This window comes from Pelophylax lessonae, assembly GCF_965119305.1.
Source record: "Pelophylax lessonae genome assembly, chromosome: 4".
Taxonomy (NCBI): domain Eukaryota; kingdom Metazoa; phylum Chordata; class Amphibia; order Anura; family Ranidae; genus Pelophylax; species Pelophylax lessonae.
This window is the reverse complement of record NC_138771.1, coordinates 428,902,090-428,927,291: the sequence shown is the minus strand read 5'-3', so window position 1 is coordinate 428,927,291 and position 25,202 is coordinate 428,902,090. Positions and strand designations below refer to the sequence as shown.

At 44.9% G+C, this 25,202-nt stretch overlaps 1 protein-coding gene across 1 annotated transcript in view; it reads left to right on the top strand.

The window, feature by feature from the left end:
• DIAPH1 (diaphanous related formin 1) overlaps positions 1–25,202 on the top strand; it is a 533,606-nt gene that overhangs the window by 483,711 nt on the left and 24,693 nt on the right. Inside the window, exons 19-24 of the mRNA XM_082252909.1 lie at positions 8,697–8,791; positions 10,849–10,950; positions 12,628–12,867; positions 12,974–13,103; positions 15,030–15,154; positions 24,008–24,172. Of these exons, the coding sequence (XP_082109035.1) occupies positions 8,697–8,791; positions 10,849–10,950; positions 12,628–12,867; positions 12,974–13,103; positions 15,030–15,154; positions 24,008–24,172 (857 nt within the window). The remainder of the gene's footprint in view (positions 1–8,696; positions 8,792–10,848; positions 10,951–12,627; positions 12,868–12,973; positions 13,104–15,029; positions 15,155–24,007; positions 24,173–25,202) is intronic.

The following is a 25,202-nucleotide window of genomic DNA, read 5'->3' as shown; positions in this document are numbered from 1 at the left end:
AAGGAGTAGGACATTAGGCGGAAAAAGTTTGACTATGCCTATAGGGCAGTCCCAGGGAGTGTACTCTCACTTACTGCTATAGGTCTCCAGTTTTTTTCTTCCTAGTTAGGAGTAAGGACCTAGTTCCCTGCTAGGATCTCTGGTCCTGGCGTTTTTTCCCTTTTAAATGTAATTTTTCTTTTATTGTTTTCTGCTCCTGTGAGAACTACAATCAACTGCCACGGCGACGCACTGGATTTTCTAAATCCTTGCGGTCTAACCAGTCTGGCAAGCGAGCGCGACCCGACCTTAGCTCTGCGCTGGATTGGCCATGACATAGCCCCACTGGACGGGGGCTGGCGAGTTAAGCACCTTGTGAGGACGCATAGCCCTGCTCACGACCTGAATTGCAGCGTGCCTCTGGACCACAGCACCCCCATTCCAAAATGGTGCCATGGTCTGCCTGGAGTGGTGCCTGCCCGGTCCCAAGTTGTGGGGAGTAGTGTCCCCCCCTCCCCTCTGGTGGTTGTTCGGGGTGAACGTGGGCCCCTACCTGGGTTGGTCGTACCTCCGTGTGCCCTTCCTTCCCACATAATGCTTCCCCTCACTATCAGGGTTCCTTTGCGGACCACCCCCCGAGGCAGCAATGCCGTTTTTTGTTTGGGGTTGTCGAGTGGGGGCAGGGGGGGCGCCGCCAGCTGCGCAATTTGCGTTTTTTGGTGGGGAGTGGTACTTGTGGGGGTCCCTGGCGGGGTTCCCCCTTTACTGTCCAAATGTACCTGGGGATCCCTGGAGCCTCGTGTGCGTGCCATTTTGCTGTGGGTGGCTGCTGCATATATATCGGCGACCATGTTTATGTAGTCCTGCGGCCATTTTCTTATGGTTTCCTATTGCTATTACAGCCGGCCAGGTTTTTGAAGTCTATGGAGCAGTGAATCGGTGGTGGACCATTAGTGCCAGTTTCTTGAACTTCCTCTTTCTCTCTGATCACCGCATGGTGTGCAGCCTGACACTCTGACTCTGCTTCTGAGTGAGGGATGGTGAGTCCTTGTGGGTGCTTAAAAGCTCCCTCTTCCTGCTATAGCGGTATTTTGTGCACTGGGACTTGTGGTACCGTTGGTTCAGCGGTGGGAGGCACTTTAAACAGCAATTTTTTCACATTGTTAGGGGTCCCCAGTTTAGCACATGGAGTCCCTGGAGTACATGTCACCACCTAACCCCCTCTTGGAGGCTGCGAGGTCCATGGGGACCCAGTCCTCCTTGTCTGCTATGAGGGCGGTCCTGCAGTCACTAGTGTCTAAGGTAGATATGGCCCTCCAAAATAGAAATAGGATGAGTAAAAAGCGTCCTTCACCTTCACCTGCATCCTCTGCTTCCTTAGATTCTGAGGTGGATTTGGCCGCTGTGGACGCGAGTCACCCTACTGGGTCTGCGTCCGCGCACCCTGAGTGCTCTGATAGTGAGGATGATTCCTCTTCCACAACAACTGTGCATGAAAAAAGATGCTAGTGGATGCTCTGATTCTATCAGTGCGGGAAACTTTGAAATTGGAGGACACCGCTACTGCTGCGTCCACTGAGCATGTGCAATTTGGTACCCGCAGAGCCTCCAAAGCCTACAAATTTCGACAACATTGTCGCGAGTCAGCGGGGTTCCTCCAAACGCACTATCGGGTCCCTAAGTGCTTCGCTAGAAGGTCTTCTCTTGAAGTCTCCCTGCTAAAGAAACTTGACAGTTCCACCTGTGGTGGACTCGCAGGTTTCCAGGTTGAATAAGGCCACCCTTTTTCCAGTGGAGGACTCTCCATCCTTTAAGAACCCTTTTGACAAAAGAGCGAAATCTCTGGTCCGATAACTTTTTACCATGGCCGGTTCCATTTTGCGGCCAGTTTTTGCCAAAACCTTGGTTTCCCAGACCGTAGCAGAATGGTCTAAGCTCCTACACCAGGATCTGGAAGGGGGACAGCCTCCTCCTGACCTGGCGGACCAGTTGGTCCAGGGGTTGCAGTACATCTGTGATGCCTCTCTGGATGCGGCACCCTTAACCTGTAGGGTGTCTGTGACAGTGGTAACTCTTTGCCACATGATATAGCTGAAATACTGGTCTGCGGGCCAGGCTTCCAAGAAGGTATTGACTGGTCTCCCTTTTGTGGGAGACCATTTGTTCGGAGCTTCCATGGAAGAGATCATCAAGGGTCTTACTGGTGGTAAGAGTACTCTGCTTCCACAGACTACCAGGAACAAGGAGTCCCGTCGCAAACGTGGCACTTTCTTCTCGGCCCATAAGCGGTCCTTTCGTCCTTTGGGATCTAAGGACCAGGGATCAAAATCCGCTCGTAACCCCGCAGGGGGTTCCAAGAGGCCCTTGCCTGGTAAGTTGAGACCGGGTATCCTCCGGGACCGCAGACAAGCCTACTTCTGTCTGAAGGGGCACCCTCACCTGTATCTGGGGTGGGGGTACGTCTTCGACTCTTTCCGGTTCCGTGGACCTCCTTGATTGAAGACAAATCAGTCCACTAGTTGATTCGGTCCAGTTACAAGATCGAGTTTCTGTCTTTGCCTCCGGCAAGGTTCTTCCCTTCCAACCAATGCTCTCACAGGGAGTCATTGTACTGGTTCCAGAATCAGAATGCTTTCAGGGGTTCTATTCAAGCCTATTTACTGTTCTCAGGAAGGAAGGAAGGCAAGGTTAAAGCTTTGTGCTGAATCAGAAATTTCAAATGGAGTCCATTCGCATGGTAGTGGCATCCCTTCATCAAGGGAATTTCCTGGCCGCTATCGATATCAAGGACGCTTACCTTCATATCCCAATATATGTCGGGCATCAGCGTTCCCTTTGCTTTGCCGTGGGTGAAGAGCACTATCAATTTGTGGCATTACCCTTTGGTCTGTCCTCAGCTCCTTGGGTGTTCACCAATGTTTTGGCCCCGGTGCTAGCATTGCTAATGCAGAAGGGGATTGCGGTACTGGGTTACTTGGACGATCTCCCTTTGAGAGCGGAGTCTCCGAATGCCCTAAAAGACCCTCTGGACATTTTGGTGCGCACTTTGCAAGAGTTTGGATGGAAACTGAATTTACAAAAATCTGCATTGCTTCCGTCCACCAAGCTGGACTATCTGGGTCTTACCCTGGACACTGCCTCAGCCCAGGTGTTTCTTCTGGAGGTGAATCGCCAGAAGCTGCAGGATGCGATACGGCTTCTGTTGTTCAGCCGGCGGTCATCTCTCAGGACTTGCATGCAAGTGCTTGGTCTGATGGTCTCCACCTTCGAGGCGGTTCCGTTTGCTCAGTTTCATACCAGATCTCTGCAAAAGGAGATTCTTGCCAAATGGAACAAAAACCCACTCAGTCTCTAGACAATCTGATCCTGTTGAGCTGGGATACAAGGGGATCCCGTTCTCCGGGTGTTTCGACAAGGAAAATCTTTTCTCCCCCTGTACTGGACGGTGGTCACCACGAATGCCACCTTATCCAGGTGGGGAAGTGTCTTGGTCATGGATTGTGCTCAGGCAGTTTGGTCTCTGAAGGAGCCCAGCCCACCGATCAATATCCTGGAATTTCGGGGCGATCAGGCTTTGCCTGACCCAATGGACAGATCGTCTGCAGACGCGCCCGGTAAAGATTCAATCAGATAATGCCACGGCCTTGGCATATGTCAATCATCTAGGGGGTACCAAAGTGTCCTAGTGGCCCGGGAAGTAGCCAGCATTCTTGGGCAGAACGGTTTGTTCCAGCCATCTCTGCTGTGCATATTCCAGGGGTGGAAAATTGACAGGCAGACTACCTTAGTCGGCAGACATTGGATCAGGGAGAATGGACTCTCCACCAGGAGGTGTTTCATCAACTGTGTCTCTGGTGGGGGACTCCAGATGTGGACCTGTTGGCCTCTCATCTCAACAGGAAGGTGCAGAGGTTCATAGCAAGGTCTCGGGATCCTCTGGCCGACACCACAGACGCTCTGATGGCTCCCTAGGGTCAGTATCATCTGATGTACGCATTTCCTCCGTTAACTATTCTGCCAAGGCTCCTGAGAAGAATCGAGGCAGAAGGGATTCTGATCATCCTAGTGGTTCCGGACTGGCCTTCCAAGTCCTGGTACACAGACCTAGTATGGCTGGTCGCCGATGTCCCTTGGAAACTCCCTCTCAGGGAAGATCTCTTAGCTCAAGGGCCGATCTTCCTTCCTGCTTTACAGTCGCTGGCTTGGCTATTGAAAGCCAGGTGCTGAAGGATAGAGTGGTGTCTAAATCAGTGGGGTCCTAGGCTGTTAAAAGCTAGAAATCTACTTCTAGGAAGATTTATCATCGAGTCTGAAGGGCGCACATTGCTTGGTGTGAGTCTTTGGGGGGTCACTCCCTGTTCCTTCTCGATGTCTCATGTCTTGGAGTTTGTCCAAAGAAGCGTAGAAGTCCAGATTTCGGCTCTGGCAATTTTCTTTCAGCACCCTTTTGGATTCCTTGGTTCACACCTTTGTTCAGGGGGTCCGCCACCTGGCTCCCCCCATGAGTTCTCCGTTACCTCCATGGGACCTCAATTTGGTGCTGTCGGTTCTTCAGAAACCGCCTTTTGAAAATATTCGTGAGGTTGCTCTACTTACTCTCACGGAAGGTAGCCTTCTTGGTGGCTATTACATTTGTGTGCAGGGTGTCCGAGTTGGCTGCGTTGTCTTGTCATTCTTGTCATTCGCTCTATCTGATGGTTCACAGAGACAAAAGTAGTGCTTCGTACCTGCCAGTCGTTCCTTTCTAAGGTTGTCTCTGGTTTCCATTTAAATGAAGACATTGGGTTGCCTTCCTTGTGTCCTAAGCCTAAGCATCCTAAAGAGATTGCTTTACGTTCTTTGGATGTGATTCATGCAATCAGGGTGTACCTGGCGGCGACGGAGTTGTTCCGACAATTCTCTGTTTGTCCTTATAGATGGACCCCTGTAAGGGGCTGTCCATGTCTGCTGCAACCATTTCCAGATTGATCAGGCAGACAGTGGTGCAGGCCTATTTCATTAAGGGTCAGTATCCTCCTTTTGCTGTTAGTGCATACTACAAGGGCACTTAGTGCCTCTTGGGCTTTTCCCTCATCAGACGTAGGTAGAGCAGGTTTGCAAGGCGGCCACCTGGTCGTTTGTGCGGATGCTTCTTTTGGCCGCAAGGTTTTGCAGGCTGCTGTTGGAGAGGATTAGACCTCTTTGAGGGCATATTTGTTTTTTTTGTCAGATGATATTCTCCAGTTGTTCCTGGTTGAACTCCTGTTTTACCTGGTTGGCTATGTTTAGCCTTTGGGAAGTGTCTTTCTTGCTGTGTTCTTCCCATCCCTCATGTTGACACTGCTTTGGGACTTCCCAAAGGTGATATGGAGCTGTGTCCATCAATGAACAAAAGTGAAAACTGGATTTTTGTCTTACCGTAAAATCTTTTTCTCTGATGTTCATTGACAGACACAGCCCCCGCCCCTGTATTGAGTTGGATTTTATATTCTTTTGACACTGCTTGTTCCAAAACTAAAGACCTATAGCAGGGAGTTGGAGTATACTCCCTGAGACTGCACTATAGGCGTAGTCAAACTTTTTTTCCGCCTAGTGTCTTACTCCTCTAGGGGGCAGCATAAACCCAAGGGTCAAGAAGATATGAAGATCTGTCCCTCAATGAACATCAGAGAAAAGGATTTTACGGTAAGACAACAATCCAGTTTTTGAGCTATAAACTAAAAAAAAGAGCAAAAATTCTGGAATATATACATATATATATATATATATATATATATATATATATATATATATATATACATACATACATACATAATTTTTTTTTTACTCTCTGCTATGAAACATTCTGAATAAAAAAAAAAAATGTAAAAATCTAATTTTTTCATTATTTTAGGCCAATATTTTTTCTGTTGCATATTTTTGGTAAAAAAAATCCCAATAAGTGTATATTGATTGGTTTGCGCAAAAGTTATCGCATCTACAAACTAAGGGAAATATGTCATTTTTATTTATTTTTTTACTAGTAATGGCGATCAACGTATTTTTAGCGGGACTGTGACATTGCGGCGGACTGATCAGACACCTGACTGCCATTTTTTACTGCAGTAATCAGTGCTAAAAATATGCACGGTTACTGTACTGTACTGTTATGACACTGGCAGGGAAGGGGTGAACACCAAAGGGGGTTAAAGGGTTAAATGTGTTCCTGGGGGGGGGGGGGGCTTTCTAACTGTGTGGGGGATGGACTTGCTGGATGAACACAGAGACCTTTGTTCTTATATAGGAGGAACACAGGATCCCTGTGTTCATCACTGACAGAACAGTGGTTGGCCATGTTTACATTGGCAGACTGCTGTTCTGTGTTCAGGGGGGAGCGATCGCGGGTGCCCGGCGGACATCCTGTCCGCAGGCCCTGTTGATTGGCTACCCCTGTGGCCAGAAAGCTGGAAACTAAGCAAATATTGCTCCTTGATATGCCCTGCCATGATAAACCCTGCCAATCAGTAGCTGCACAAACATGGTTAACACCTTGTTTTTCTTATCTCACTCAAAAAGGGATGGCTTGGCACCTAATACACAGTTTCTTATATGGTTGGACACAACACACCACAATTTCTCTCAATTCACCCAGAAAGCAATAGATTCCTCCATCCACACTAAACAGCATGGATGAAGGAATGTCCTTCCAGCTATTGTATCCTGGGAGCCACACTCCCAAGACTCTTGGAATACCTAAAAACAGACCGTAACTGATTGGGTGCAGTTACTAGTCGGCTCTCAGGATCACCCACAGCTCAAATTTCATGGCTATTTAGCAGAACTTCTCTGAAATTAAAACATAAATTTAAAATATTAAACTTTCTAGGTTAACAAGCACTTTCAATCATTATTCTCAATAAAGTAAGCCCTACACGGCTCTGACCTCCCTTATTCCTAATAGTTGATGCTCCATTGTGCCGAGAATAGGCTATGTATGGCCCTTGTAGTTTAGGCAATAAATGGAAGCTTGATTGGGAGGATTAGAGGGATGTGTTAAGTTTTTATTAAAGGATATTCACAATACAAGATATGGTGAATGATGCATACATTGAGTCAAGCAGGATATAGAACTGTTCAAACATGCAGGAAACCACCATAACAGTATGACCAACATGCATCTGTCACAACTCTTAGTAAAACTGTTGTTAGTAGTAGATAGATAACACAATACCTGTTCCATGTCTTTACACTGTATCATGTATAAACAAAAAGGGGAGAACATGAAGTGGGGGGGAGTATGGAAAAGAGAGGGAGGAAGAAAGTAAAGAAAGGAAGCACAAAACCAAGAATATCATGACATCACCTTAGCATAAGTTGTCGAGTAAGTAAAAGACAGCCAACATGCCCAGATTTTATGAGATCTATTAGACAGGCCTTTGTACTCCAAAGTCATGCCCTCCATGTGGTAAATATGATCTACCACTGTTAACCACTGTCTAACTGTAGGTATTTTAGAATCTCTCCAATAGAGGGGAATTAGTGATTTGGCTGCGTTCAAAAGATGTGGAGTGATGCATCTTTGGTATTGGGTAAGTGGTCTCTCTGGAACATTGGCAGGTGCTTTTCCATTGTACACTTTAATTGGGAATCCTTGAATTTCCGCAATGTACTTAAGGATCGTGGACCAATATGGTTGTATAAGAGGACAATGCCACCATATATGAGCATGGGTAGCGATTTTGCCACAGCCTCTCCAGCATTGATTCGAGATGTTCGGAAATGTGGTGTTGGATAGCTGGGGATTGCTGCCAATAATAATAATAATAGTTGGCTTCTGCCGTCCCTGATGAGATGGCTGAAGTATGAGCCCATCTTAGAATTTGTTTTCATCTGAGCGCTGTTGAGAGTATGTTGGAGGTGTTTTCCCAAGCAGAGATAAAGGATGAAAAGTCAGTGGGATCTCGAGTCTTTAAGGTTTTGTAGAGTAGGGAAACTGCTTTCTGAGGAGGTTGGCTGGTATTCGGGATGGTTTCCAATGGGGTAAGGTCAGCTACCGAACTTAAGGGGTGGTGCAAAGATTTGATAAATCGTCCCAGTTGAGTTTATCTCCAATGGTCCATGATGGAGGGACGAGCGGATGGGACAATAGTATTGAAATTCACAATACCTTGCTGCATTGTCACATGATGTAAAAGAGTATTAGGATGAGGAAGCCAGTCTCGAAATTTTGGAATCCAGTTTCCCAGGTAGAAAGTAGGAATGTCCAGTTATGGGCATGAGAGGAGAATTGTATTTCCAATCCCTAGATCTGTGTAGTGCATCCCATACTGCGAAAGTAGATCTTGTGAGTGGGGACGTATGGATTTAAAATTCTCTGTCTGTTTGGGATCCATATGTAAGAAAAGAGGTCCAGGGATAAACCACAAACTGGGTCATGATGGATCTAATTCTAGGGCAGATCCTAAGTCAAAGTTATCGGAAAGAATGGAAACTTGAACAAAACTGTTTACTACCTAGAAAAAAAGTAGGTCTGAACTCCTGTCCTAAATGCTTCCAGGCATAGGGACTCTCTAGTAAGGCCTAGATGAGGATAACTGATCAAGAGCCAAATGGGGCTCAGTAATGACATCGCTCACATTATCACTTTAGGCTGAGTGGGTTATCAAAATAACATACAGATGATTGTAACTTGCTGATATGCTAATATTTTCTTTGTAGGTATTGCCCATTGTCATTTTATTCAATTTTTTTTTAAACAGCTATCTTTTTGGGTTCATACCGTATGCCCTATCCGGAGATAAAAAATGTCATCCTAGAAGTGAATGAAGAAGTACTGACAGAGTCTATGATTTCGGTAAGTTTGCTTTCAGGCATCTGGAAAAAAATTGAAATATGGGATGTGGTGGTCTTTCTGCAAATACAAGGTTGCCTTTAGCAGATGTCTGTCTACATGTCTTGGGAATTCAACTGCATCTGTATGGTAACTATTACCATTACATTGTGCATTAGGAGGTAGGGAAGGGACACTGTTTTTAGTTCTTCCATTACAGTGAAGAGTTTGTAGCTCTCATGTTTGATGTGAACATATAGTGTGGTCAATCAATTTAAGGCCGGCCATAGACAGAGCAAATTTCTTTCATGCAACCACGGGTTGCTGGAAGGAAATTGCTTGATTCCCCCATTAACACAGACAGTGTTGACTAGGGAACCCCTCCCATGGAACCATTGTGTTCTCCTGGTGGGGGAAGCCTAATCACATTTTTACTATTTTTGACTATGTAGCACCACTGTGTACAGAATAATCAAATACTGTATGTGTGCTTTATCACACTTAAGGCTCGGTTCACACATCTGCGATGGCAGACATCGCATGTGATTCGGAGCGCACTGCTCTGAAAATCACATGCGATGTCTGTGCGATGCGAATTCAGCCATACAGATAGTATGGCTGAATTTGCATCTGATTCGGCACAAACACGCACAGGACCCTTGTTTGGGTCCGAAGCAGAATCGGATTGCATGGTGGTTCACTCTGATTAATGCCCGAATGTCAGATCGCACTGCGATATGTGAACTGATCTGGGGGTGTCGTTAACTTTGAATTGACACCCCCAGCAAAACGCATATGGCAGTGTGAACTGCCTGTGCTGGGAATGCGATGCGGGAACCCGCAGTAGATTCGCAGGGTTCCCGCATCGCATAAGTGTAAACTGGGACTTAGGCCTCATGCATACTGCAGCTGATAAACTCAGGTTTTTGTGAGTTTGGGCGTTTTTTTTTTTTTTTTTTTTTTTTTTTTAAACAGCCCTTAAACTCCCCTCTGTTATCTGTCCATGCACACATGGACATTTTTTGAAGTTCATCAGCAGTTAAAGCGGTTGTAAACCCTAAAACATAAAAAAAAAAAAAACCCTGCAAGACAAAGGCATAATGAGCTAGTATGCATCGCATACTAGCCCATTATGTGTAACTTACCTTAGAACGAAGCCCCGACACGGACCCCCGGACATCGCTGCGGGCGCTGCCATGATCCCTCGCCGTCTCTTCCGGGTTCGGCGGCTCCGGCGCGGTGATTGGCCAGAAGAGACGGCTCCGGCGCGATGATTGGCCGGAGCCGCGATGACGTCACTCCCGCGCATGCGCGCGGGAGTGATTTTTCCGGCAAGCTCCCGGCAAGTTAATTGAAGGTCCCCCCGGACCTTCAGAGCGCATGCGCCGCTCGCGCGAGCGGCTGCATGCACTGTAAATATCTCCTAAACCGTGCCGGTTTAGGAGATATTATTTGTACCTGCAGGTAAGCCTTATTATAGGCTTACCTGTAGGTTAAAGTGCCAAAAAGCGAGATACTACCGCTTTAATAGGCTGTTGTCTGAGCACCCTAACGTTCAAGAGCAGTTCTTCTGACCATAAAAAATGCTGAAAAATGCACATAAACGTGCTTTTATTAGCGTTCAGCTGAATGTAAGCTGTTGTAATTTTACAAAAATGCTGACGCTCAAAAACAAGCATAAACACAATTAAAAAACGCTGTTAAAAGCACGTTATTAAAGCAGCAGTTTCCTGCCAGCAATCCGACGTATAGAAAGAAATTGCCGATCCAAATCGCACTGATCTGCCGCTTTGAAGTAGTGCCATATCAAAGCCGTACTGCTGTGAACCAGGGCTCAGACCAAAGCATATAGGAAACCGAAATCTTTGTTGATGCATTAAGGAGGGTAACCGCAAACAGAGAAAGAATGTCTTGTGAAATTTATACCCTACTTTTTGGCCATTTAATGGAAAGTCTTTTAACATATGTATACTAGACAACTATTGTCATTTTAGAATAAAGGTTTATTTTTATTTATTTTATATTTTTTTAACTTTTAGTCAAATTATTGTTCATTACCCCTACACTTTTCTTTTCTTTAGAATCTAGTCAAGCAGTTGCCAGAAGGAGACCAGATTCAGATGTTAGCGGAATTTAAAGATGAGTACAACAACTTGGCAGAGCCAGAGCAATTCGGAGTTGAGGTAAGAAGGTGTTCTTGTGCATGTTGTTTTTTTAAAACATTTGTATGTATATCCAATACAGTGTAGCACACTGACCTGAGTACAAGTATGTTGCCAAGGACAAAAGCAATATATGAGGACCCTAAGGCTCGGTTCACACATATGTGATGCGGGAACCCTGCAAATCCACTGCGGGTATCCGCATCGCATTCAAATCGCAGGCAGTTCACACTGCCATATGCGAATCGCTGGGGGTGAAAATACAATGTTAACGACACCCCAAGATCAGTTTGCATATCGCAGTGCGAACTGACAGTTCGGACATGAATCGGATCGCATAGGTGTGATCCACCATGCGATACGATTCTGCTGCGGACCCAAAAAAGGTCCTGTGCCTGTTCATCCTGAATCAGCTGCAAACTCAGCCATACAATCTGTATGGCTGAATTTGCATCGCACAGACATGTGATTTTCAGAGCAGTGTGCTCCGAATCATATGGGATGTCTGTTATCGCTATAGTGTGAACCGGGGCTCAATGCCTATTACCATTTATTGAATTCCCAAAGTACAAGAATGGTTCATATTATATAGATGACAAATACAGATATGGGTTGGGGAATTTATTTAACTTGTGACATATCAAATCAACATGCCTGGGGGCCGTTATAGAAATTGAAAAAAATTAGTAACAATTCACTACTGATAGAAAAAAAAAAATATTACAATCAATAAATAATTTACAACTCAGTCCAGGTCTTTATTTTGCTTTTATTTTTGTCCAGGTTTGAATAGGGAGGGGAAGGGTTAGGACCTACATCATGTTTTAATATAGCTGTCGTGATCTCTTTTGCCATCATGATCATTGCCATCAGGAAGGGGAGGGGAAATGCAAATGTTTAAAGATGTCACTAGAACTGGAGGTGAGAAGAAATCTTCCAGTGGGAAGACAACTATTTTGCTGATAATGATCTAAAAGGGAAATTCCTTAAATTCCCTGTCGGGGCTCATGGGCAGACTGTAAGAGAAAATCTGAGTTGGGAACACAGACTGCAAATAAAAGAATCTAACAGAGTTTTGGATTATTTCCACTCTATCAAAACGTAAAGTGGCTGTAAACCCTTATATATACTCAGTGACGTGATTGGCCTCAGGTGCTACACAGAGCTTAAACAAATCCACCTACATAAGTTGTACATGTTTATCTACAGTCTTCTCTTCTCTACAGTCATTCAAAGTCCAGAATTTCTAAAGCTTGTCTGGGCTGTCAGAAAACAGGGCAGAGAACTAAAATGACACTCTGCAGAGCTCAGTGGGGATAGCTGATTGGAGGGAAAGGGCACACTCCCCTCTTCACACAGGAACAGAGCTGAGGCTGTCAATCACTATCTGTGTGCTGACAATCCCTCCCCTGTCACCTTTTTTTATCTTCGTGTCAGGAAAACTTGTCAGAAGTGACTCGTACAGATAGCAGAGGGATGGGGAAGTAGATAGGAATTATACTTGGTGCTCTAGATTGGGACAAGAACACACGGTAGAGGGATATGCTTTGTTCATATTTTATGTCTAATGTTTACAGCCAGTTTTAACGCTTTAAGGTGACTGACAAAATATGTTTTGAAATGGTTTACATAGGATTACTGCCCTTTTCTTCCAAAAAAAAGAAATAAATAGCAAAGTATTTTCTTCTTTATGTTTAGATGAGCACAGTCCCACGCCTTCGACCAAGGCTCAACGCCATCCTATTTAAACTCATGTTTAATGAACTTGTAGAAAACATCAAACCAGATATTGTTTCAGTAACGGCTGCATGTGAAGAGGTGCAGAAGAGTAAGAACTTTTCCACCCTTCTAGAGATCACTCTGCTTGTTGGAAATTTTATGAACGCCGGGTCCCGGAATGCTGGTGCTTTTGGCTTTGAGATTGGTTTCCTCTGCAAGGTAAAAAAAAAATGAAATGACAATAAATATTGAATGGGAGACCAGCACTTTTAAGTTCAAGTACTAATGCATACTTGGTGTTATTTTGTTAATTTTATATTTTCAGCTTAAAGACACCAAGTCAGCTGACCAGAAGACAACATTGTTACACTTCTTAGCTGAAACCTGTGAACAAGATTACCCTGATGTGTTACAGTTCCCAGATGAGATGGTTCATGTAGAAAAGGCCAGTAGAGGTATATTTATTTTTCTCAAAGGAGGCAGTTGCTTTTGCTTGTTTGGACCCTGTCTAGCCACTTAGGGACCAGGCCTATTCTGACACTTTTTATTTATAAGTAAAAATCTGTTTGTTTTTGCTAGAAAATTACTTGGAACCCCCAACCATTATATATTTTTTTGTTCGCAGAGGCCCTAGAGAATAAAATGGTGGTTGTTGCAGTTTTTTATGTCATACGGTATTCACACAACTGTCTTTTAAATGCTATTTTTTTTTTTAATACACTTTAATTAATTGAACAATATATAACCCAATTGTTTTGTAAAATTTGAGAGATGATGTTACACTGAGTAAATAGATACCTAACATGTCCTGCTTTAAAACTGCAAATGCTCGTGGAATGGTGGCAAACTACAATACTTCAAAATCTCCATAGGCAACGCCCTAAACAATTTTACAGGTTACCAGTTTTGAGTTACAGAGGGGGTATAGTGCTAGACATGTGTGGTACTAACACCATTTACATATGTGGGCGTGATCTAAAAGATGCCAGCTGCCTGTCTTAACCCTTGGACCCCCACCAGCTGGTGATACCAGCCCATATCACTGTTATGTTAGGCTGGTATTCAAAGGATACCATACATCTTATTGTTTTTACAGGTCACAAAGTAAAAAAAAAAACAAAAAACTCTTTGAGTATGATTCACTATATCAGTATAGATTCGGTGAATTGTTGGCTAATTTACAGCCTTTCTCCAGCTTCCTTTAAAAAATAGAATATTCTGACCGTTGTTGCAAAAAAAAAACAAAACCCTCTCTTACTGCAGTACTCTCCTCCTCTCTGGTGCTGGTCATCACACACTTACTGCTCTGCAATCCAGCACCCATCCTCTTTCCCCAGTATTATTCAACCCACTTCTGTTAGCCTAGTGCACAAAGCGCACATAATTAGACTACCCTGGACTTGCAGGAGAATGCTGCAGAGAGTGGCATCACATCATTACGTGGAAGATAGGAAGAGGACCCGCAACTTTATATAACCAGATTAAAAATAATGCAAGGTATTGGTATGTTATACATAGTTACATTAGTCCTGCTTGGACCAATGTAACTATGTATAGTCTATACCTGGCCCATACCACTGGAAGCTATAAATCACTGAAGCAGGCACCGCTACCCCAGTGATCTCTACTTGCTTCTGGGTCCCATGCTGACTGGCTGGCCTGAAGCCTCGTGAACACTCTGAATGCCACCTGGCACAGGTGCCATTCAGATAATGGTTTGCATTTTCTGAATGAATGCAAAGCATTCTGTGATGGGGTGGGGTGGTGATGTCATGCTCTCTGCATTGTCCAATCTGAGAATGCTTTTCATTTATTCAGAAAGTGTAAACCATTCTGTGACTGTCACCTGTGACGTGGCCAACCTGCTTTGTTCACAAAGCAGGAGAGCAGCAGCTCAGCGTGGACCTGGAAGCAACTGAGGTTTACTGATGGAGCGGTGTCTATTTTGGTGATTTCCAGCTTCCAGGAGGTTCAGCAAAGTATTAGTATACACCACACCGTTTCATTGGTTCAAGCTGGACCAATGTAACTAGGTAGAACATACCGATGCTTAGACATTTTTTTAATGATATCTGGATACGTTTGTGTAAAGATAAAAATTGGTATGGGGCTAGATGCAATCACTGGCCAGCAGTGTGTAAGACATATGTAAAAAAAATATTCAGCTAAAATAAACCTTATTTCTTTTCAAATACAATTTTTATATGAAAAGGTTTTTCTTGTCTTTGTGTGGTATCAGTTGATTTCTGTGAAGAGCAATATTTTTTTTTTAAATATTAATTTTACTGCTTTCAGAAGTATGAATTGATTCATTAATATTTCTGGTTTATTAAACACATGTCCCAAACAGTACTGTGTATTGAAATACTTGTATTTTGCAGTATCTGCGGAAAATTTACAAAAGAATTTGGATCAAATGAAAAAGCAAATTTCAGACCTTCAGAGGGACATTGAGAGCTTCCCGCCTCCAACTGATGATAAGGATAAGTTTGTGGAAAAGATGACGATATCCTTTAGCTATCTATAAGTTTGTGCATAGACAAAGTGGGTAACATTATTTGTATTAGTATAGACTGGCTCTAATTTGAGTTCATGTAACTTAAAGCCTAGCTGACATCACAGAACAAGGTATCCAGTCAGATAACCATTGTATTAATTTTCACTGTCTTGTAATCTAGCTGCTGTGAGTGTCTAAAAATGCAGAGCAATAGGTAGCAGAAAAGACCTACTGCTACCTACTGTAATTCACACAGACCTGCACAGCCCACCCTGCTCATTTTTCCTGCAGTATATGCATCTGATGACACTTGTGTTAGGGGGTGTGCCTGCTACTCAGCTCTGCCATAGTGCTTTATAAAAGGGCAGGAAGTAGTATTTGCACTGAAAAGTGTATTTTAATGCAACTCTAAGCAAAAAGCTTAAATCATAGCATGATGGGTTACAGGACTATAAAAAGGTAAAACCGTGTGAGACTTTAGTTAGGCTTTAAGTATAATTACATGGTCAAAGCAAACCTGTGGGGTGGTCTAGGCTTGTTAGGTTGGCTTCTTATTGGGAGGTACTGTACTTGCCATGGATCTGTACCTTTTCTTAAGCCAGGAATGTAATGGATGTCCTCACTGGCTCAAAAATGGTGCAAATGGAAATAAAGAGGCTTCCTGGTTACTGTGCAGGTTTAGGTTATAGTTTACGGTCTGCAGAGAAGACCTAGATTGCAAGCTACTGGCTTATTCTCTAAAGAATCTGAAAACACAAAATGGGTCTTAGTCAACCCACAGGTACATTTTTTGAGTTGAAGTAAACAGCAAAATTTGCAGCTAAAATAGTTATTTCTAAACTTTATTTTTACCTACCAGAGGAACTGGGATTCCATTTATCCAGACAAATCCTGGTATAAAGGTTCTTGTTCAGGCACTTCCTGTTCCAGGGTGACGAATATGTGTCCCTGTATCCCAATAATGCTCTTTCATTGCCACCCTGTTCTCTTTATGGAGACTACAAGTGAATTTGCTGGTTTTCATTGCACAGGCATGTCCACTGTTGTCAATATCAGGAATCTTGGCCAACAAAGGATGTGCAGCTATAACTGGAGTACATGCATAAAAACAGAGGTCAGCAGTGCTCATATTTAGCAAAGAGAGAATAAAGCCGAATACAGTATTTTATTAAATAATGTGGTAGTTGTACGTGATACCCAGTGCTTTAGCAAACTGAATGCAGTTGCCTTTTTATGGTTGATTTGTAATAAATTCCTAGCTGGAATAAATTGTGTTTTCTCTATCGCTCATTGACAGACGTAGTCCTCGGTGATACAGCACCTTCGGGTTATGTTGCCTCCACAGGAGTAGGACTAGACAGGAAATAAAATGCTCTGGCCACACCCTAGGGACAGTCCCAGAGGGTATATCCCCTCTCTCTCTCTGCCTCAGCAAATCAGTTTTTTTCTGTCTAGTCAGGAGTAAGGACCTAGATACCTTGCTGGGATCTTCGGTCCTGGCAGGATTTTTTTCTTAAAAAGATTTTTTTAGACAGCTTTTTTCTCCAGTGTTCCTGTGAGATCTTCAAGCAAGAAAGCTGAACTGGGCGACGGGCTGGATGTTGAGATCCGGTGGTCACCCCAGTTCAGCCTACGAGCGCGTGCAGGCCATAGCTCCGCGCTGGGTCGGCCGCGACATAGTCCCACTGGAGGGACTGACCTCGCGAGTTAAACGTCTCGCTGAAACGCCAAGGACCATGAGTCACGGCGTCCGTATTGGTCGACAGCCCTCCCGCCCCGGTGGAGAGGGGTACTGTCAGGAGTTGGTGCCCGCCTGGTTCCGGTATGGTGAGTAGCATGTTCCCCCTTTTCCCCTGAAGGGGTCTTGTGGTGAACGCGGGCCCCTCTCTGTATGGTAAGGATGAGTTCCCCTCTATCCTATAACATGGCACAGATCCCCCTACTTTGAGTGTGATTTTATGTGCAAAAAGCCAGGAGGCTTGGTTTGGGAGCTGACAATCTAATTATAAACATGTTAAAAAAGATTGTAATTCGTGGCAGTATAGGTATCTTACTGTGATAATATAAGTATCCTACCAGTCAGTAGCCACGGACATGTAGACTCCTTTCCTAGTCAAGTCTCCAGCGATAGCAGGCCTTCCGAACGGCCATGCGGTCCGCCAGGGCCGGTACCGCCGACCAGGCTAAATCCCCATGTAGAGAAGGTGTTGTGATGCTCTGCAGTCACGCCGCTATTCGGTACTAACCGCCGCCATTGTTTGCTAGATCGCACGAGGCCGCCATTTTGGCGTAGCCTCGTGTCTCCAGCATGGGGGCGGCCATGTTTGAGGTGATCCAAACACCTCGTGGAGCTAGGGGAGGCGCCGGAAGGCGTGCAGAGGGGCGGAGCCGCCTCCTTTCTTCCTGGGCAGGCAGCCAAAAGACTTCCTGTTTGTGAACACAGCGCTGTAACCTGTTGCAGTGAACTCTGAGCATCAATTGGTGAGCCTGGGGGGTCTATCTCTCTCTCTCTCTCTCGATCGATAGGGATCCCTAGCAGGTAACACTGAGGGGCTTTTGTGGCGCTGGGGGTCTGAAAAAAAAAAAAAAAAAGTTTTTTATTTAAATTTGAATTGTATTTTTCCGGGAAATTACTGGAATAATCATGGACCCTGCCACACAAATACCCCCACCTGTTTCCCTCGAGGGGGCCACGGGACCCGCCGGTGCACAGAGTATGGAGGCATTTACAGCAGTTTTGGAGTCTTTGGTGGCTCGGGTGGAGACAGCCTGTCAGGGACGGGGGTCAAGAAAGCGTTCCCCGCCTACCCCTATATTATCTGACACCTCTGACTCCGATTCAGAGATGGTCACTGCAGCTGCAGGTCCCTCTGCAAGGGCTGTTATCTCAGGTAAAGCTCCCTCAGACAGTGAGGAGGACGTTCTTTCTCCCGCTATAATTCAGGAAGAAGCATTGGTGGACGCACTAGTTGTGGCGGTGCGTGAAGCCTTAAGACTTGAGGTTTCACCGGCAGAGGCAACTGAAACAGAGATTCCCTTTGGTACTAACAAGCCCATTAAAACGGTGAAGGTTTTTCCTGTACCCAAGTGTTTTGGTAATAAAATTAAAGGAGAATGGGAGCATTCTAAGCGTACCTTTACTATTTCCAAGCGTATTGCTAGACGCTATCCGTTTGAGGAATCCATCATTAAGAAATGGACGGTACCACCAGTGGTGGATCCACCTATTTCCAGGCTGAATAAAGCCACGGTTATCCCAGTGGAGGACACTTCGTCCTTTAAGGATCCGGTGGATCGAAAGATGGAAGCGGAGTCCTGCACTATCTTCTCCCTGATAGGGTCAGCATTTAGACCAGTAATTGTTATTGGTCTAGTTTCCCAGACACTAACGGAATGGGCGAGATTGGTACGCCAAGACCTTAGGGGAAAGGATATCCCCCAGGGAACATCTGATTTGATGGAACAGATTATACAAGGGCTACAGTTTGTCTGTGACGCAGCCTTGGATGCTACCCCCCTATTAGGGCATGCATCTATGTCAGCGGTGATCCTCAGACGTGTGCTGTGGTTAAAATGCTGGTCAGCTCACCTAGGCTCCAAAAAGACCTTGACGAATCTCCCCTTTCAGGGGAATCGCCTATTTGGGGCCACCCTAGATGAAATTATTAAGGACGCCACTGGGGGCAAGAGCACTTTCTTGCCACAGGCTGCTAAAGCTAAGGGACCTCGCAACAAGCGAGGACCTTTCTTTACCGCCCATAAAGGGTTCGTACGCCCGGCTGGAACAAGCGGGAAAGGCAAGACTCCTCCAGGAGGGTTCAAGAAAGGCTGGTCGGACAAACAGAGGACCGACTCAGCCAAAGCCGAAGCAAAGGATTACACAGCCTGAAGGTGCGCCCCCACCCGGGTTGAGGGTGGGGGGACGTTTTCACCGGTATTCAGGACATTGGATCGAGCATCGACTACTACTACCGGTGCGATTCTTCCCTTCCAACATTTAAGTTCTACAGGGAGCGGTAGTCACCGTTCCCTGAATAGATCTTTTCCTCTACCTTTTCCTAAGTTTAGTCTCTATTCCCCACAGGAATCAGACTTTTTCGGATGGTCGGGGCCAGATAGCTCTAGGGACGCCTGGTTCAGATCCAGGTAGCGCCAGTGGTCCTAGAAATTCTAGGCTGGCCTCGTCAAGTCGGCCTGGCCGACTTGGACATGCTAGTCGCAGACGTTCCGTGGGAACTTCGTCTCAGGGAGTGTCTGTGGTCTCAAGGACCAATCTACCATCGTGCTTTACAGTCGCTGGTTTTAATGGCCTGGCCATTGAGACCCAAGTACTGAAGGACAGAGGGTTGTCAGCTTCAGTCATTCCTACCCTTATTAAAGCAAGGAAAGCGACTTCCAGCAAGGTCTATTATCACACATGGAAGACTTATATTGCGTGGTGCGAATCTTTAGGATTTCCTCCACGTACCTATTCGGTGACTCGAATATTGGCCTTTTTGCAAAAAGGGGTTGAGCAGAAACTAGCCTTGAGCACCATCAAGGGTCAAGTTTCAGCATTAGCAATCTTCTTTCAGAAACCTTTAGCTACCAAGTCCTTGGTGCGGAATTTCATCCAGGGGGTGCGGCACCTGGCTCCACCAGTCCGCGCGCCCTTACCGCCCTGGGATCTTAATTTAGTTTTGTCGGTTCTACAGAAACCTCCCTTTGAAAACATCAGGGAGATTCCCTTGCTTACTTTATCCCAGAAGGTGGCCTTCTTGGTGGCTATCACTTCTGCTCGCAGGGTGTCAGAACTGGCTGCATTATCATGCCAGTCCCCATACCTAGTGATTCATAGGGATAAGGTAGTACTTCATCCTAAGCCATCCTTTCTTCCTAAGGTGGTTTCAGATTTTCATCTGAATGAAGATATTGTACTACCTTCCTTGTGTCCTCAGCCCAATCATCATCGGGAACATGCGTTGCATTCCTTGGATGTGGTTCGGGCAATCAGGGTATACCTGAAAGCTACGGAATCATTCCGTAAGACGGATTCACTTTTTGTGATCACGGATGGCCCCAGAAAGGGGTTGCCTGCATCTGCCGCGACTATTGCCAAATGGATTAGACAGACGGTGGTACAGGCTTATTCTATTAAGGGTCAGAGTCCTCCGTTCCCTGTTAGGGCGCACTCCACTCGGGCGCTCAGTACTTCCTGGGCCTTCCGCCATCAGGCATCAGTGGTCCAGGTATGTAAGGCGGCCATCTGGTCGTTGGTACATACCTTTACAAAATTTTATAAAATTGATGTGATGGCATCGGCGGATGCCTCATTTGGCCGCAAGGTTTTGCAGGCCGCTATTTGAGGAGACCGGTGGTCTACCTCGAGGGTTTTTTCTGTTTGAAAATTTTTTTGTTGAGTCTCATCATTAAGGATGAGCATTGTAAACTTCTAGTTGGCACCGGTTGGGCCTTCTAGATTGGATTTGATTTCCATTTTCCCACCCCTCATTTGTGATACTGCTCTGGGACTTCCCGAAGGTGCTGTATCACCGAGGACTACGTTTGTCAATGAGCGATAGAGAAAAATGGATTTTTGTAAAATCTTACCGAAAAATCCTTTTCTCTTAGCTCATTGACAGACGTAGTACCCGCCCCTCTGTTTTTTTTTTTGAGTTGGGTTGGGTTAAATTCTCTAAAGACTGCTTTTATGACATAACTGATTTGCTGAGGCAGAGAGAGAGAGAGGATATACCCTCTGGGACTGCCCCTAGGGTGTGGCCAGAGCATTTTATTTCCTGTCTAGTCCTACTCCTGTGGAGGCAACATAACCCGAAGGTGCTGTATCACCGAGGACTACGTCTGTCGATGAGCTAAGAGAAAAGGATTTTTCGGTAAGATTTTACAAAAATCCATTTTTTCTTCACCTTGGGTACAGCTTTGACTCCAAGCAAATATAAATATAACAAATGGTGCAACTGTATACAGTATACAAAAAAAATGCAATTTTAAAACAAGTAATGAAAGTTCCAGAATTCTGTAAAGCAGCACTTAGCCTGAAAATGGAAGGACCAGTGTTAGAAGCCAGCCAGGCTCTAAATCGAGCACACTACTGTTGGCATTTAACATACTAGCAGGAGGAGAGCAAGTACCTGGATGACATAATTGGTGTGCTGCTGCGTCTCATCTATTAGTTACCGTATATACTCAAGTATAAGCCGAGGCCCCTACTTTTACCACAAAAAGATGGGAAAAATGATTGACTCGAGTATAAGCCTAGGGTGAGAATGCAGGGTGGCTGGCATGGTACAGGAGAATGCAGGGTGGCTGGCATGGTACAGGAGAATGCAGGGTGGCTGGCATGGTACAGGAGAATGCAGGGTGGCTGGCATGGTACAGGAGAATGCAGGGTGGCTCAGGAGAATGCAGGGTGGCTGGCATGGTACTGGAGAATGCAGGGTGGCTGTCATGGTACTGGAGAATGCAGGGTGGCTGTCATGGTACAGGAGAATGCAGGGTGGCTGGCATGGTACAGGAGAATGCAGGGTGACTGGCATGGTACAGGAGAATGCAGGGTGGCAGGCATGGTACAGGAGAATGCAGCGTGGCTGGCATGGTACAGGAGAATGCAGGGTGGCTGGCATGGTACAGGAGAATGCAGGGTGGCTGGCATGGTACAGGAGAATGCAGGGTGGCTGGCATGGTACAGGAGAATGCAGGGTGGCTGGCATGGTACAGGAGAATGCAGTGTGGCTGGCATGGTACAGGAAAATTCAGGGTGGCAAGCATGGTACAAGAGGATGCGGAGTTGCGGGCATACTAGTGCGGCTGTGTTTCCCTTACCTGTTCCAGAGGCGCCTTCATTTTAAAAATGGCGCCGCCCGGCGCCGACACGTCATTGCGCACGCGTCGCCGCCGCTCGGGAAAGCTGGTTACGTTACGTTCGTTACGTTCGGCTATTTCCGGCCTGTCCCGAGCGGTGGCGGCGCATGCGCGGTGACATGTATACGCCGGCCGGCGCCATTTTTAAATCTTAAACATGTCGGAGCGGCCGGGAACCTTTTTTTTTTTTTTTTGACTCGAGTATAAGCCGAGGGGGACGTTTTTAGCACATAACTCGGCTTATACTCGAGTATATACGGTAATTAGTAAGCTGGGAGTGTGTTTAGTTCCTGCTGTAAAGATGGAGGATCTGGTGGTTCTACATTGTAGGTTTGATCAGACCACAAACATTGCTGTAGAGATTTGCATACTGGCAAAAGCAGTACCCATATACAGTATGTAGTTCAAATATGTGTTTAATATTTGTATTAAGGAAACCGGATAGAGCATGGGGGAATGGGCGTATTCCTGTTTTTACTCTTAATGAAAATCCTGAATTGACTCCACACTGCTATACACCTTTATATATATATATATATATATATATATATATATATATATATATATATATATATATAGACACAGTATCTCACAAAAGTGAGTACACCCCTCACATTTTTGTAACTATTTTATTATAGCTTTTCATGTGACAACACTGAAAAAATGACACTTTGCTATCATGTTAAGTAGTGAGTGTACAGCTTGTATAACAGTGTAAATTTACTGTCCCCTCAAAATAACTCAACACACAGCCATTAATGTCTAAACCGCTGGAAACAAAGGTAATTACACCCCTAAGTGAAAATGCCCAAATTGGGCCCAATTAGCCTTTTTCCCTCCCCAATATCATGTAACTCATTAGTGTTACAAGGTCTCAGGTGTGTATGTTGAGCAGGTGTGTTAAATGTGGTGTTATCGCTCTCACTCTCTCATACTGGTCACTGGAAGTTCAACGTAGCACCTCATGGCAAAGAACTCTCTGAGCATCTGAAAAAGAATTTGTGCTCCGCATAAAGATGGCCTAGGCTAGTGATGGAGAACCTTGGCACCCCAGATGTTTTGAAACTACATTTCTCACTCTGCAGTGTAGTTAAGCATCATGGGAAATGTAGTTTCTAAACATCTGGGGTGCCAAGGTTCTCCATCACTGGCCTAGGCTAAAGGAAAATTACCAAGACCCTGAAACTGAGCTGCAGCATGGTGGCCAAGACCAAACAGCGGTTTAACAGAACAGGTTCCACTCAGGACAGGCCTCGCCATGGTCGACCAAAGAAGTTGTGTACACATGCCCAGCATAGCAAAGTATAATTTCTTAAGTGTTGTCACATGAAAGATATACTAAAATATGTACAAAAATGTGAGGGGTGTACTCACTTTTGTAAGATAGTATGTGTGTGTGTACTCGGGGTGTACTCACTTTAGTCAGATACTGTGTGTGTGTGTGTGTGTGTGTGTGTATATATACACTCGGGGTGTACTCACTTTAGTCAGATACTATGTGTGTGTGTACTCGGGTTGTACTCACTTTTGTGTGTGTGTGTGTGTGTGTGTATATATATATATATATATATATAAGTTTTCGCATAAAAACAGAAATTCTTCACATAAATAGCAATACATGTTCAAACTGGGAAACTACAAAATGCCAAATTATTATAGCATACTTTAATGAACATATGGTGCCAATATGGAGCAGACATACACAGCTAGAGGAGTAACATATTTTTTAAACAAATTTTTGCGCACAAACCTCTCCATTGATGATGCATAGTGCAGGTCAGTGGCTAGACCAACTGTGTCTGCTTGCTTTAGAGAGATTTAGCAGCGATTTACACTAGTTGAATGAACTAAGAAAGTACTTTAAATGGACATTTTTTGTTCTTTATTATTCCAGCACATTTCTAATGTTATCTTATCAATGACAATATTCTATGCTTTTCAGTGTTTACATAAAAAACATCCACTACAATGGTCTAATTATCCTTGACAAATGTATTGCACATATTTGTGAAAGAAGCGCAAGAACAGTACACAAAACTGTGCATGATGCATGAAAATATGGTGTCATTGTTTGCTGAATTAGGACAGTACTTTGTTTTTAACCCCAAGAAAGTCTCCATAGAGGAGTTTTTCCTTGATCTGCACAACTTCCGTAACATGTTCATGGTAAGCTTGAATACTTCAATCTGATCTGTGAAGCAATGTTTTTAGAAGCAGAATTGTCAGTAGAATTTCTTGCATGTATTTGTGACATACTGTTATGTATGAAGCGTAAGAACTCTGCATATTGTACACTATATTGTCAAAAGTATTGGGACACCTGCCTTTACACGCACATAAAATTTAATGGCATCCCCGCCCACTCTAGGGTGTAGTATTGAGTTGGCCCACCCTATGCAGCTATAACAGCTTCAACTCTTCTGGGAAGGCTGTCCACAAGATTTAGCAGTGTGTGTATGGAAATGTTTGACCATTCTTCCAGAAGCGCATTTGTGAGGTCAGGCACTGATGTTAGAGAGGAGACTGCAAGCCAGGCCTTCTTGTCTAATTCATACCAAAGGTGTTTAATTGGGTCGAGGTCAGGCCAGTCAAGTTACTCCACCCCAAACTCACTCATCCATGTTTTTTTGGACCTAACTTTGTGCACTGGTCCAAATTATTTTGTTGAGGGGGGTTATGGTGTGGGGTTGTTTTTCAGGGGTTGGGCTTGGCCCCTTAGTTTCAGTGAAGGGAACTCTTATGGTGTCAGCATACCAAGACATTTTGGACTTTTTCATGTGCCTTACTTTGTTGGAACAGTTTGGGGATGGCCCCTTCCTGTTCCAACTTGACCGCACTAATGTCCAAATATAAAATCAATGTTGATAGAGTAGAATCCTCAGACCAGCTTCTGTGAGATAGATCTGCATACACACTTGACACCACTGTGAAGAGGCAAGCCTGCTTACCGGAAATAGTAAACCCTCAAATTATAGAGCGGTCTAAATCCGCATGATTACAATCAATGGCCAGATGGAACATTCAGGCTTCAGCTGGTTCCCAGGCACCATCCATCAATCCAGGCTACTATGGTATTTGAGACTCATGGGCCACTTTCAGGGAGATAAACACCTCAGTGACAGCAGCCAAACCCTCAGTATTAACCTCTGGGAGCTTTGTTAGTCCCAGGAAATTTGAGTTCCTGTGACTCTCATTG